General features: G+C 44.2%; 1 protein-coding gene and 1 non-coding gene across 2 annotated transcripts in view; one reads left to right on the top strand and one right to left on the bottom strand.

Annotated features, from left to right (window-relative positions):
* Positions 1-15,300, bottom strand: part of LOC106603859 (rho GTPase-activating protein 26) — a 160,935-nt gene that overhangs the window by 9,870 nt on the left and 135,765 nt on the right. Inside the window, exons 17-20 of the mRNA XM_082974755.1 lie at positions 9,648-9,753; positions 5,520-5,679; positions 3,425-3,572; positions 2,918-3,164 (exon numbers count right to left, since the gene is read on the bottom strand). Of these exons, the coding sequence (XP_082830881.1) occupies positions 2,918-3,164; positions 3,425-3,572; positions 5,520-5,679; positions 9,648-9,753 (661 nt within the window). The remainder of the gene's footprint in view (positions 1-2,917; positions 3,165-3,424; positions 3,573-5,519; positions 5,680-9,647; positions 9,754-15,300) is intronic.
* On the top strand, positions 10,632-10,686 carry LOC123742638 (U7 small nuclear RNA). The gene has a single exon (XR_006769788.1). It is a non-coding gene; the product is annotated as a U7 small nuclear RNA (small nuclear RNA).

Genomic DNA, 15,300 nt, shown 5'->3' with positions numbered 1-15,300 from the left:
AAGTCTCTGTACAGGCTAGCATTGAATGAAACCAAGTCTCTGTACAGGCTAGCAATGAATGAAACCAAGTCTCTGTACAGGCTAGCATTGAATGAAACCAAGTCTCTGTACAGGCTAGCATTGAATGAAACCAAGTCTCTGTACAGGCTAGCATTGAATGAAACCAAGTCTCTGTACAGGCTAGCATTGAATGAAACCAAGTCTCTGTACAGGCTAGCATTGAATGAAACCAAGTCTCTGTACAGGCTAGCATTGAATGAAACCAAGTCTCTGTACAGGCTAGCATTGAATGAAACCAAGTCTCTGTACAGGCTAGCATTGAATGAAACCAAGTCTCTGTACAGGCTAGCATTAAACCAGTTGAACAAGGTTCCAGTTGTTATGTGAGAGCCAGAACGTCTCCCCTGCTTCCCCCTGAGAGTTCTGCTCTCCCTCGCTCCCAAACACCTTTCAGATAATCAGCACGGGGAGTTAAATAAACACTTGTAACATGAGTCAGTTTTCTGCTGTAAAAAAGCCGCAACACTGTTAAAATCTGACCTTCAACTAATAAAACATAGTTGGTCCATGACAAGCCCATTGATGACTTAGTCAGCTGTTTTATGGCCTTTCACTGCATGTCAGTACTGAGTGGATGAACTCTTGGCTTACCAAACCACTGTATTTGCTTTCTGAGAGGAAATCTTGCTTTTAACCATTTTTTAAAAGCTAAATAACTGGTTGTTGTCAAACCATCAAATTGCTTGTGAAGGTTTGATTCAAAGAAAACTCCTAAAAGGGTCGTTTGCGGTGGCATTTGGGCATGGCATTTTGGAGTACTTATTTTTCTAGATTTGTATTTATTTAAATGTATTTGGGTCCATTTTCCCATTCAAAAACAATGAATATGCCATTTTGATAACATTATGACACCAGTAGGAGTAGTAACACCAATGAGAAATGTTTGGTTATTTAGCATTTTTTTAATCGAGGTAACAGATGCTCAAATCTAAGGTCATTAACCCTTTTAAAATGATTTACTAAAGTGATATAATTAATTATTTTGCTCACAACGTAATTTCCTTCATTTAAATTGACTAAAACTAAGTGACACTTTGGATTCAAACTCACCACATGATCAATGGAATCCTCAAATAAACCATTTTGTGAATGCACCCACAGATTGTTTTGAGGAGATGGGAAACTCCATTGGAATTGTATTAACGCCCATTGTGTATATTGCCCATGCGTCGTCAATGGGCCGTACAGTTCATTCTGGGACAAGGAAAGCTCTCCTTCAAGGAGTGAATGCGAGTCAATTGTGCGCAAGCTCAAAAACCGAACATCAGCATGACATTTCGTGAACAAGGAGAACAACATTACAAATATTTTCTGAGATGTGAGATTATTAACTTGTTTTCTGTAATATCGTATAGCTTTGGAATTGTGACATTACATACTTTTGAGGAAAATAGGCAGGTTTCTCGACTCATACCCTGACTTTGAGAAGGGGTTGCGTGACGATGAGCTTAGCAACTGCGTGACACGGCATGACAATGTGAATGTGATTGGCCAACAGTCTGCTGGGTGGGGGGGCGTTATACATTTCTCCATTCATTGCCCAATGGGATTCCTATCTCCTCCGTTCTCTAATATCTCTGATGCACTATTTTGTGAATGAGCCATGTTGTGAATGAGCCATGTTGTGAATGCGCCATGTTGTCGTTAAAACTACGATCCATTTTGACCCATTATCAGACCCCTGTTCAGGATTGCTGCTAGTGTCAGTGGAGAAACATACTGACAACACGCTGTCTCTCTCTCCATCTCTTGTCCTACATTTTATATTGGAGGGAATTAAGTGTGTTCCAAAAGGCCATCAGCTTGTGGCTCAAAATCAATTTGTTATTCAATCTGCTGTGTCCACTTCCTGTTCTGAGAGAGAGAGGGGGGGATTAAGGGGGGAGAGAGGGGGGGGGGGGGAAGAGAGAGAGTGAAAGGGATAGAGAGCGAGGGAGGGAGGGACAGAGAGAGAGGGGGGAAGAGGGAGAAAGAGAGAGGGAGGGAGAGAGAGAGGGGACGGGGAGAAAGAGAGAGGGAGGGAGCGAAAGACAGAGACAGAGACAGAGACAGTGACAGAGAGAGAGAAGTGCAGGGAGAACAGGAGAGGGAGGAAGAGACAGAGAGAGAGGAGGGAGGGAGAGAGAGGGAGAAAGAGATAGAGAGACAGAGACAGAGAGAGAGTGGGAGAGTGATAGAGAGAAAGAGGGAGAGAGAGGAGGGAGAGAGAGGATCACACTGCAAATGGACCCATTCTCCTCAGTGCCAACACCTCCAAACATGACCTTAAGGGCAAGAAAACACATGAGAACAGAGCTCTGAAGATGAGACATAATCAGTGGGAGAGCAAGCGCGAAAGAACAAGTATGAGAGAGACAGAATTGAGTATAGCCAATCTTCTGTGGTTTTGGAGAGGCAGCCTTAAAGAACACATCTCGCTTCTCCCAGTGAGTTAAATTACTTTTGTCAACCCTCAAGAGATTTCACAAGGTAAGATCATATTCCATCAAAGATGTCTTCTATCAGCACTCGGGGAGTATTATGTCAACGCAGAGAAATAGACAGAGAGGAGGGTGAAGAAAGAGACAGAGAGGAGGGTGAAGAAAGAGACAGAGAGGAGGGTGAAGAAAGAGACAGAGAGGAGGGTGAAGAAAGAGACAGAGAGGAGGGTGAAGAAAGAGACAGAGAGGAGGGTGAAGAAAGAGACAGAGAGGAGGGTGAAGAAAGAGACAGAGAGGAGGGTGAAGAAAGAGACAGAGAGGAGGGTGAAGAAAGAGACAGAGAGGAGGGTGAAGAAAGAGACAGAGAGTACAGTGAAGAAAGAGAGTGTGTGTGCGTGCAAATGCGTTTGCAGGCTTGCTTATGTACGTGTACTCACAGTGAGTTTGGGCGGCTCTGTGAGTTCTGCCTGGCAGTCAGACCCCTGTCCTGGTCCCCGTCAGTGCTGGTCAGGCTGTTGCGTGGGGTCCAGCTGTGGCCGTGGCTGCCGCTGCTGTTATGGTTGACCGCTGCTGAGGAGGAGGAGGGGGTGGCTGAAGGGTTGTTGTGGGGGGCCTTGGCCTGGGCTGGCTGGGGCTGCTGGAGCTCTGGAGCTGAGTTCACCACCACACTGTTCCTCTCGTCAACTACATAACAGCAGGAAGAAGATGTATATGTTACACTAACCACTTGAGTCGGTGAGGAGGATATTTCAAATTGGTGATCAATGTGTCAGCCGCTAACGCAAATGCTCTCAATAGATTGTTTTTTACATTTGAAAAGGAGAAGAAAGTCATTTAAATTAAGAAGGATGAACAAATCTCAGGCAATTTGGATGTCTCCTGTCCTGACTGACACTGAACATTTAGGAAGGGTGTGTGGGATGAAGAGAGACTGTTGTGCCCACCTTTCTGGGAGTGTGTGGGTGTGTGGAAGAGGGTGAGGGGTCTCTCGCTGCAGGACGGGGCCTTGCTCTCCGTGCTCCTCCTCCGCGGCTGCAGGTTGAGCTGTAGGTTAACCGGGCCACCTCCCGGAACTGGCATGTCCTTGAATATCTGCACAAACAGCACTGGCACAATCAACCTTCCCATTCTGTACACTGACTACAGGTACACACCCATGGCTAAATGAACTTACTCACACAACTATACATTTAGTTTGACAATGAAATTGTAGGGCCTTTGTGAGAAGAGAGGAAATGGTATTACAATTTACAGATACACTACATGACCTAAAGTATGTGGACACCTGCTTGTCGAACATCTCAATCAGAAATTATGGCCATTAATATGGAGTTGGTCCCCCCTTTGCTGCCATAACAGCCTCCACTCTTCTGGGAAGGCTTTCCACTAGATGTTGGAACATTGTTGCAGGGACTTCCCTTCAGCCACAAGAGCATTAGTGAGGTTGGGCACTGATGTTGGGCGATTAGGCCTGGCTCGCAGTCGGCGTTCCAACTCATCCCAAACGCGTTCGATTGGGTTGAGGTCATGGCTCTGTGCAGGCCAGGAAAGTTCTTTCACACCGATCTCGACAAATCATTTCTGTATGGGCCTCGCTTTGTGCACGGGGCATGTCATGCTGAAACAAGAAAAGGCCTTCCCCAAACTGCCACAAAATTGGAAGCACAGATTCATCTAGAATGTCATTGTATGCCGTAGTGTTAAGATTTCCCTTCACTGGACCTAAGGGGCCTAGCCCGAACCATGAAAAACAGCCCCAGACCATTATTCCTCCTCCTCCACCAAACTTTACAGTTGGCACTATGCATTCGGGCAGGTATCATTCTCCTGGCTCATCCAAACCCAGATTCGTCCGTCGAACTGCCAGATGGTGAAGCATGATTCATCACTCTAGAGAACATGTTTCCACTGCTCCGGTGTCCAATGGCGGCGAGCTTTACACCACTCCAGCCAAAGCTTGGCATTGCGCATGGTGATCTTAGGCTTGTGTGTGGCTGCTTGGCCATGGAAACACATTTCATGAAGCTCCCGGCAAACAGTTCTTGTGCTGACGTTGCTTCCAGAGGCAGTTTGGAACTCGGTAGTGAGTGTTGCAACCAGGGAGAGACAATTTATGCGCGCCACGCGCATCAGCACTCGGTGGTCCCGTTCTGTGAGCTTGTGTGGCCCTACCACTTCGCGGCTGAGCCGTTGTTGCTCCTAGACTTTTCCACTTCACAATAACATCACTTACAGTTGACCGGGGAAGCTGCTAGCAGGGCAGAAATTTGACTAACTGACTTGGAAAGGTGGCATCCTACACTATATATACAGAAGTATGTGGACACCCCTTTCAAATTAGTGGATTCGGCTATTTCAGCCACACCCATTGCTAACAGGTGTATACAATCGAGCACACAGCCATGCAATCTCCATAGACAAACATTGGCAGTAGAATGGCCTTACTGAAGAGCTCAGTGACTTTCAACGTGGCACTGTCATAGGAAGTCCATGATTTTGGAATGAGATGTTCGACGAGTCGATGTCCATATACTTTTGGGGATGTAGTGTATGACGGTGCCAAGTTGAAAGTCACTGAGCTCTTCAGTAAGGGAGGAGATGTCCACATACTTAATACCATGCCACTCTCATAATGCTTCAGTTATTCAGAAATGTTATCAGCATTGTGACAAGGATGCTTAGCTTCCCAACACTGTGTCTGGCAGCCTCCATTCCTCTGACAACATTTCTCTCATTCCATTCAGATAATTAAATCAAAAGTCTGGGGCAGATGAATCTCAGAATCAATTGCTGCTCAAGTAAACGTGGATCATTAGTTTTCACAGACACAGTGATAAATACTCCTCTACCCTGGCTAACCAGATTACAGTTAACACTTATCTCTCCCTCCTTCCCCCCCTCCAACGGCCCCATTATCGGCCAGGGGCCAATGTGGGACTTGGAGACTAACCCTGTCATCCAGGTAAGAGAGATAAGATAAGGTGTTGGATTGTGTTGAACAGAACTTCTCTCTCAGAAACCCCTCACTGACTGACTCACCCTCTCGTGGTTCTCGATCAGGATCTCCACCACGATGTTCTGGAACTTGATGTCCATGATGGCGGCCACAGTCTCTTCCTGAGGCCTCAGCAGAGTGGGGCCGAACACCACCCCCAGGTTGGCCACAGTCATCAGGTTCTGCTGGTGGTGACTGGCCACACTGGGGAGGTCATGAGGTAAGGGGAGCAAGGAAAGATGTGTGAGAGACTTTACATTTACATTTGAGTATTTTAGCAGCCACTCTTATCCAGAGTGACTTACATGAGCAGTTAGAGTTAAATGCCTTGCTCAAGGGTACATCGCCCAATTTTTCACCTACTCAGCTCGGGGATTCGAACCAGCAACCTTTCTGTTATTGGTCCAATGTTCTTAACCGCTAGGCTACCTGCCGCACTTTAAAGATGTGTCCTGCTAGTATGCTATAAAAGAATAGGGTTCCATTTGGGATGCAGTATAATTCATTGATTAATTGCGACACATCTCACTAATGCCAGCCGGCTGGTATTCATATTGAGGGCACACATTTTTCCCAATCAAATTAAATCACAAATGGGAGTTTTGCACTGCTGATATCAGCTAAACTCCATAAATGAAAAATACAATTCTCTTTGGCCCTGTCCAGTGTTAGTGTTGCATGGTGTTGCTACTTTCTGAGTGACAAACACTGCTGGGTCGTTCCATGAAATGACTGCCTTTTGTGTACCTTTGATTTTTTAAATAGAGATTGTGCACCAATATTGAATTTTAAAAGGCTGTTATATTAAATGAAGCGCCCTTTAATATAGGCCACAAGGAAAATTCAATAAATCAGATTTTTTATGAATATGAATAAAGGCTTGCTAAAGTGCCAAAATTCTGCATTTTCACATGTCCCTCCGTGCACCCCGTGTCACTTCTAGGAAGATTTTAACCCACATAATTCAGCCTTAGTTATTTTGTTGCTTCGACAGTCATTTCTGAAGATCATTATTTATTTCATGCGGTTAGTGATTCATTTAGGTCTGTCCCTCATTTTAAGGTCAACCCTGTTACCTGAACTGAAATCTTATTTTAATATGGTGGAACTTTAAACATCTAACATTAAACATCTAACATTAAACATCGAACAGTCATCTAATTTAAACATCTAACATTAAACATCTAACATTAAACATCTAATTTAAACATCTAACATTAAACATCTAACATTAAACATCTAACATTAAACATCTAATAGTCATCTAATTTAAACATCTAACATTAAACATCTAATAGTCATCTAATTTAAACATCTAACATTAAACATCTAACATTAAACATCTAATTTAAACATCTAACATTAAACATCTAATAGTCATCTAATTTAAACATCTACCATTAAACATCTAATAGTCATCTAATTTAAACATCTACCATTAAACATCTAATAGTCATCTAATTTAAACATCTAACATTAAACATCTAATAGTCATCTAATTTAAACATCTAACATTAAACATCTAACATTAAACATCTAATAGTCATCTAATTTAAACATCTAACATTAAACATCTAATAGTCATCTAATTTAAACATCTAACATTAAACATCTAATAGTCATCTAATTTAAACATCTAATAGTCATCTAATTTAAACATCTAACATTAAACATCTACCATTAAAAATCTAATAGTCATCTAATTTAAACATCTAACATTAAACATCTAATAGTCATCTAATTTAAACATCTAACATTAAACATCTACCATTAAACATCTAATAGTCATCTAATTTAAACATCTAACATTAAACATCTAATAGTCATCTAATTTAAACATCTAACATTAAACATCTAATAGTCATCTAATTTAAACATCTAACATTAAACATCTAACATTAAACATCTAATAGTCAAATCATAGAGTAAAAGCAGTTTGTCATTTGTCTGGTGTTTTGTGATGGAAAACTGAGCAGGTCGAGCATAACACGTCAACCCTGTTACCCAATAGATAGACAGGCTTGAAAATGTTTGAACAATTTAAAAAATGTTGTGAAGTTTGCATTCAATGGCCCCTCCCTGTTGCACACAAGCTTCCGTTCCCCCTGTCACGCTGGGGATTTCTGGGTGATTTAAGAAGAAATCGTCAACCATGTTACTTTATTTGGCACTTAAAGGCCCAATGCAGCAGTTTTTATATCAATATCATAGAATTTATGTGTAACAATTAAGTACCTTACTGTAATAGATTTCCATTAAAATGGGCATAAATAGCTTTAAAGCAAAAAACTATTTCTCAAGCAAGAATTCTGCTAGTAGTGTCTGGCAGTTGTCTGAGTGGGGAGGGAAAAACTGGCAGAGGGGTTTGGTACTCTCTTTGTTATTGGTCTATTAACCAATTTACCGTATGGTGATGTCACCATAGAAATTCGAAAAACACTGTCATTAAGTTAAATATAAACCATGACGACCGGTTTAGGATTACCAATAATCCTCTCTCAGCATGCTGGACAACAATAAATAGCGTAAGAGTTTTAACTTTGCTGTCTGCCTCTGATAGTAACCAATCGTCACTTTGACATACAGTGAGGGAAAAAAGTATTTGATCCCCTGCTGATTTTGTACGTTTGCCCACTGACAAAGAAATGATCAGTCTATAATTTGAATGGTAGGTTTATTTGAACTGGAATACCCATCCACAACCCATTTTCAATGCCCTGGCTGAGGGAAGGAGGTTCTCACCCAAGATTTGATGGTACATGGTCCCGTCCATCGTCCCTTTGATGCGGTGAAGTTGTCCTGTCCCCTTAGCAGAAAAACACCCCCAAAGCATAATGTTTCCACCTCCATGTTTGACGGTGGGGATGGTGTTCTTGGGTTCTTAGGCAGCATTCCTCCTCCTCCGAACACGGCGAGTTGAGTTGATGCCAAAGTGCTCCATTTTGGTCTCATCTGACCACAACACTTTCACCCAGTTGTCCTCTGAATCATTCAGATGTTCATTGGCAAACTTCAGATGGGCATGTATATGTGCTTTCTTGCTTTCTTGCTGCAGGATTTCATTCCTTCACGTCGTAGTGTGTTACCAATTGTTTTCTTGGTGACTATAGTCCCAGCTGCCTTGAGATCATTGACAAGATCTTCCCGTGTAGTGCTGGGCTTAGTCCTCACCGTTGTCATGATCATTGCAACTCCACGAGGTGAGATCTTGCATGGAGCCCCAGGCAGAGGGAGATTGACAGTTCTTTTGTGTTTCTTCCATTTGCGAATAATCGCACCAACTGTTGTCACCTTCTCACCAAGCTGCTTGGCGATGGTCTTGTAGCCCATTCCAGCCTTGTGTAGGTGTACAATCTTGTCCCTGACATCCTTGGAGAGCTCTTTGGTCTTGGCCATGGTGGAGAGTTTGGAATCTGATTGATTGATTGCTTCTGTGGACAGGTGTCTTTTATACAGGTAACAAGCTGAGATTAGGAGTACTCCCTTCAAGAGTGTGCTCCTAATCTCAGCTCGTTACCTGTATAAAAGACACCTGGGAGCCAGAAATCTTTCTGATTGAGAGGGGGTCAAATACTTATTTCCCTCATTAAAATGCAAATCAATTTATAAAATTATTGACATGCGTTTTTCTGGATTATTTTGCTGTTATTCTGTCTCTCACTGTTCAAATAAACCTACCATTAAAATTATAGACTGATCATTTCTTTGTCAGTGGGCAAACGTACAAAATCAGCAGGGGATCAAATACGTTTTTCCCTCACTGTAGTACTGAGAAAGACAGATGGCAAACTGCACCGCCTCCATTGCACAACAATACCCAGAAGAACAGGATGAGTCTGGTCACCAAACTAATGACGTGTTTTTCAGTGGTAGTGTAGGAGGAAGACAGGGGAAAGCTAGGAGCCATTACTGGTGTCAACACTACAGTCCTGAGTTCATTACTAAGCCAATCCTCTTACGGGCCTGGGTGGATGTGGTAGTGGCTTTCGGCATGGGTGGGAGATTTGTCTGCATCCAAAATGGACCCCCTATTCCCTAAATAGTGCACTATATAAGGAATAGGGTGCATTTGGGAGTCAGTTGTGGTCATGGCCGTCAGCGCGGTACAGTCAGGAGGATTTGTAAAACAGTACATGGGAGACCCCAGGGGAGTGGGCCTAAACCAAACCTACTTTGCCAAGTGTTTCGTAAGCAAATCCAGCATCTGCCGGTTCTTCTCTGGGAGCCAGTGGACGATGCTATGGATCTCTGTGATCCTCGCCTCCTGATTGTCACGTTCTAGAGAGAGAAGAGAGAGAGGGAGAGAGAGAGAGAGAGAAGAGAAAAGAGAAAGAAGAGAGACAAGAGAAGAAAGCGAAGCGAGAGAAAAAATATAGAGAAGAGAGGAGAGAGGAGAGAGAGAATAGAAAAAAAGAGAGAGAAGAGATAGAGAGAGAGAGAGAGAGTGAGAGAGAGAGAATAGAAAAAAAGAGAGAGAAGAGATAGAGAGAGAGAGAGAGAGAGAGAGATGGTAAGGTGAGGTAAGGACACTGTCTAAATAACAGTAACAACGTCATGTAGAACACTCAGATGTGTTTCTAGACATCATACTACCCAAAACATCCATTTCCTCAGAATCCCTAATAAGGATTTCCAGCTATTGCCATTATCACAACAACAGTGTTGCATTTACCAGAAGACTGGTGAAAATAATAATGTAATACCTGCCCTTGGTTCAATCTCCTTTCAACCCACATGAAGAAATACTACAGTTTACTGTAGAATACTACACTACACCACAGTGTACAGTAGTATCCCTCGATTATGTGTAGTACTTACTGTATAATGTTGTGGTATAGTGTAGAATAGAATAGTAAATACTATAGTATTATCCGGAAAAGAAACTGTAGTAAATACTGCAGTAATGTCTGCAAAAATACCACAGTCCGCAAAACCACTACAGTTTTTTTTAAACTCTATTAAATACTACAGTATTTATTTTGCATATACCCTGTCCATTCCCCTCCCCCCGTATCCCAATTTATGGCACCCATAAGTGAGAAACCTACATGCTAAGTATACACCATATATTATGTTCTCTACAGGTTATAGAAAAGAGCAGAAGCTCTGAACTCTCTGTTCAGACCTACCTACCGACAGGTTATGGAAAACCTTTTAAAAACCTGCTCTTTTAGTATTTCTCCAGTAGGTTTCCTCAAGGAGAAAGCCTCCAGTTCTATGCCAAAGACAATAAAACAAAAACACTATAAATTCACTAAAACGATGTGCGCGCTTCCATGCAGCAGAATCAGCCTGGTGTTGTGGTTCTGGATGGCCAGACTACTAGCATGAATGACAACACACTGCCATGTGGGGAATCGTAAGGGGCTTGTTTCAGCTAGCTTCATCTTATTGATACCATCTTGATTTGAGCGGTTTTGACGGATTTCATGTCAATGCTAATATGGCTCAAATTCGCTAGCTAGCAAACCAACAAATGTAACAATGTATTTGAGAGACAACAAGTAGTCATTGTGCAAATGTATTTATGTTTTCAATAAACATTGGAGACAAAATATAGCTTACATGTTGTCAACAATCTAAGCCAACCTCATTTGTTTTGCCCCATGTTTAGGGCATGCTGTTTTTGTTCCTAATGAACCAACTAGTCTATAGTAAATACTACAGTAATGTCTGAATAAAAACACTACAGTAAATATTACAGTATACTACAATCAGCAAAAAACACTACATGCATCACTATAGTATATACTACCGTTTACTTTTACAACAGTTTTTATACTATAGTTACTGTAAATACTACAGTAAATGCTACAGTAAATACTACAGTATACTACAATAAATGCTACAATATACTACAGTAAATACTGCAAAAACACTACAGTGAATACTATAGTATTTATACCATAGTATACTATAGTATTTTTTCATGTGGGAACTGCACACACATACTATATACTATACTTAAGCAATAAGGCACCGAGGGGGTTTGTGGTATATGGCTAATATACCACGGCTAAGGGCTATTCTTAAGCACAATGCAAAACGGAGTGCCTGGACACAGCCCTTAGCCGTGGTATATTGGCCATATACCACAAACCTCTGAGGTGCCTTATTGCCATTATAAACTGGTTACCAACGTAATTAGAGCAGTAAAAATGCATGTTTTGTCATACCCGTGGTATACCCGTGGTCTGATATACCACGGCTGTCAGCCAATCAGCATGCAGGGCTCGAACCACTCAGTTTATAATGCTGTTTTTATAGCTTACCACAAGAGCTTATCATACTATATGTTATGAAAGCATTGATTACCTGGAGAGGCAAATATACTATAGTAATACAGCCGGCAGTTATCCCTACTTTCCGTCATTATACTCCATTACCTTGAGAGAGGTTTGCCTCAGAGCACCTTAACTACTGAACTCTACAGAAGTCCTATTCTCACAATACCAGTCAACACTGTACAACAGCTGGAGATGAGGCTACCTGTCTCCTTCTCCTTCTGTCTTCAGGCCAGGGGCAGGGCTGCCCAATTCGGTTCCAATACAGTTGGTTACCTTTCAAATACTTTGAGTGTCATTTCCCCTCCTGGAGTACCATATGGTGCTATTAGATTGGGTCCATTGTGCCGGTCAGACAACCTCAATCAAGCGTAGATGATTTTCGAAGTACATATATATTTTAAAGAAGACAAATGCTATTTGAACCAAGATCTACAGGTCTGTGTTCTGTGCTGTCTCAGGGCAGGTCTGTGTGTCTACAGGTCTGTGTGTCTACAGGTCTGTGTACTGTGCTGTCTCAGAGCAGGTCTGTGTGTCTACAGGTCTGTGGACTGTGCTGTCTCAGAGCAGGTCTGTGTGTCTACAGGTCTGTGTACTGCTGTCTCAGGGCAGGTCTGTGTGTCTACAGGTCTGTGTGTCTACAGGTCTGTGTACTGTGCTGTCTCAGGGCAGGTCTGTGTGTCTGCAGGTCTGTGTACTGCTGTCTCAGAGCAGGTCTGTGTGTCTACAGGTCTGTGTACTGTGCTGTCTCAGGGCAGGTCTGTGTGTCTACAGGTCTGTGTGTCTACAGGTCTGTGTACTGTGCTCTCTCAGAGCAGGTCTGTGTGTCTACAGGTCTGTGTACTGTGCTGTCTCAGAGCAGGTCTGTGTGTCTACAGGTCTGTGTGTCTACAGGTCTGTGTGTCTACAGGTCTGTGTACTGTGCTGTCTCAGGGCAGGTCTGTGTGTCTACAGGTCTCTGTGTACTGTGCTGTCTCAGAGCAGGTCTGTGTGTCTACAGGTCTGTGTACTGCTGTCTCAGAGCAGGTCTGTGTGTCTACAGGTCTGTGTACTGCTGTCTCAGGGCAGGTCTGTGTGTCTACAGGTCTGTGTACTGTGCTGTCTCAGGGCAGGTCTGTGTGTCTACAGGTCTGTGTGTCTACAGGTCTGTGTACTGTGCTGTCTCAGGGCAGGTCTGTGTGTCTACAGGTCTGTGTACTGTGCTGTCTCCGAGCAGGTCTGTGTGTCTACAGGTCTGTGTACTGCTGTCTCAGAGCAGGTCTGTGTGTCTACTGGTCTGTGTGTCTACAGGTCTGTGTACTGTGCTGTCTCAGAGCAGGTCTGTGTGTCTACAGGTCTGTGTACTGTGCTGTCTCAGAGCAGGTCTGTGTGTCTACAGGTCTGTGTGTCTACAGGTCTGTGTACTGTGCTGTCTCAGAGCAGGTCTGTGTGTCTACAGGTCTGTGTACTGTGCTGTCTCAGAGCAGGTCTGTGTGTCTACAGGTCTGTGTGTCTACAGGTCTGTGTACTGCTGTCTCAGAGCAGGTCTGTGTGTCTACAGGTCTGTGTACTGTGCTGTCTCAGAGCAGGTCTGTGTGTCTACAGGTCTGTGTACTGTGCTGTCTCAGAGCAGGTCTGTGTGTCTACAGGTCTGTGTACTGTGCTGTCTCAGGGCAGGTCTGTGTGTCTACAGGTCTGTGTACTGTGCTGTCTCAGGGCAGATCTGTGTGTCTACAGGTCTGTGTACTGTGCTGTCTCAGAGCAGGTCTGTGTGTCTACAGGTCTGTGTACTGTGCTGTCTCAGAGCAGGTCTGTGTGTCTACAGGTCTGTGTACTGTGCTGTCTCAGAGCAGGTCTGTGTGTCTACAGGTCTGTGTACTGTGCTGTCTCAGAGCAGGTCTGTGTGTCTACAGGTCTGTGTACTGCTGTCTCAGAGCAGGTCTGTGTGTCTACAGGTCTGTGTACTGCTGTCTCAGAGCAGGTCTGTGTGTCTACAGGTCTGTGTACTGCTGTCTCAGAGCAGGTCTGTGTGTCTACAGGTCTGTGTACTGTGCTGTCTCAGAGCAGGTCTGTGTGTCTACAGGTCTGTGTGTCTACAGGTCTGTGTACTGTGCTGTCTCAGAGCAGGTCTGTGTGTCTACAGGTCTGTGTACTGTGCTGTCTCAGAGCAGGTCTGTGTGTCTACAGGTCTGTGTACTGTGCTGTCTCAGAGCAGGTCTGTGTGTCTACAGGTCTGTGTACTGCTGTCTCAGAGCAGGTCTGTGTGTCTACAGGTCTGTGTACTGTGCTGTCTCAGAGCAGGTCTGTGTGTCTACAGGTCTGTGTACTGTGCTGTCTCAGAGCAGGTCTGTGTGTCTACAGGTCTGTGTGTCTACAGGTCTGTGTACTGTGCTGTCTCAGAGCAGGTCTGTGTGTCTACAGGTCTGTGTACTGTGCTGTCTCAGAGCAGGTCTGTGTGTCTACAGGTCTGTGTACTGTGCTGTCTCAGAGCAGGTCTGTGTGTCTACAGGTCTGTGTACTGTGCTGTCTCAGAGCAGGTCTGTGTGTCTACAGGTCTGTGTACTGTGCTGTCTCAGAGCAGGTCTGTGTGTCTACAGGTCTGTGTACTGTGCTGTCTCAGAGCAGGTCTGTGTGTCTACAGGTCTGTGTACTGTGCTGTCTCAGAGCAGGTCTGTGTGTCTACAGGTCTGTGTACTGCTGTCTCAGAGCAGGTCTGTGTGTCTACAGGTCTGTGTACTGTGCTGTCTCAGAGCAGGTCTGTGTGTCTACAGGTCTGTGTACTGTGCTGTCTCAGAGCAGGTCTGTGTGTCTACAGGTCTGTGTACTGCTGTCTCAGAGCAGGTCTGTGTGTATACAGGTCTGTGTACTGTGCTGTCTCAGAGCAGGTCTGTGTGTCTACAGGTCTGTGTACTGTGCTGTCTCAGAGCAGGTCTGTGTGTCTACAGGTCTGTGTACTGTGCTGTCTCAGAGCAGGTCTGTGTGTCTACAGGTCTGTGTACCGCTGTCTCAGAGCAGGTCTGTGTGTCTACAGGTCTGTGTACTGCTGTCTCAGAGCAGGTCTGTGTGTCTACAGGTCTGTGTACTGTGCTGTCTCAGAGCAGGTCTGTGTGTCTACAGGTCTGTGTACTGTGCTGTCTCAGAGCAGGTCTGTGTGTATACAGGTCTGTGTACTGTGCTGTCTCAGAGCAGGTCTGTGTGTCTACAGGTCTGTGTACTGTGCTGTCTCAGAGCAGGTCTGTGTGTCTACAGGTCTGTGTAATGTGCTGTCTCAGAGCAGGTCTGTGTGTCTACAGGTCTGTGTACTGTGCTGTCTCAGAGCAGGTCTGTGTGTCTACAGGTCTGTGTACTGTGCTGTCTCAGAGCAAGTCTGTGTGTCTACAGGTCTGTGTACTGTGCTGTCTCAGAGCAGGTCTGTGTGTCTTCAGGTCTGTGTACTGTGCTGTCTCAGAGCAGGTCTGTGTGTCTACAGGTCTGTGTACTGTGCTGTCTCAGAGCAGGTCTGTGTGTCTACAGGTCTGTGTACTGCTGTCTCAGGGCAGGTCTGTGTGTCTACAGGTCTGTG

Source organism: Salmo salar, chromosome 04 (assembly GCF_965601325.2).
Source record: "Salmo salar chromosome 04, fSalSal1, whole genome shotgun sequence".
Taxonomy (NCBI): domain Eukaryota; kingdom Metazoa; phylum Chordata; class Actinopteri; order Salmoniformes; family Salmonidae; genus Salmo; species Salmo salar.
Note: the sequence above shows the minus strand (reverse complement) of the source record. Positions and strands in the feature narration are given on the sequence as shown.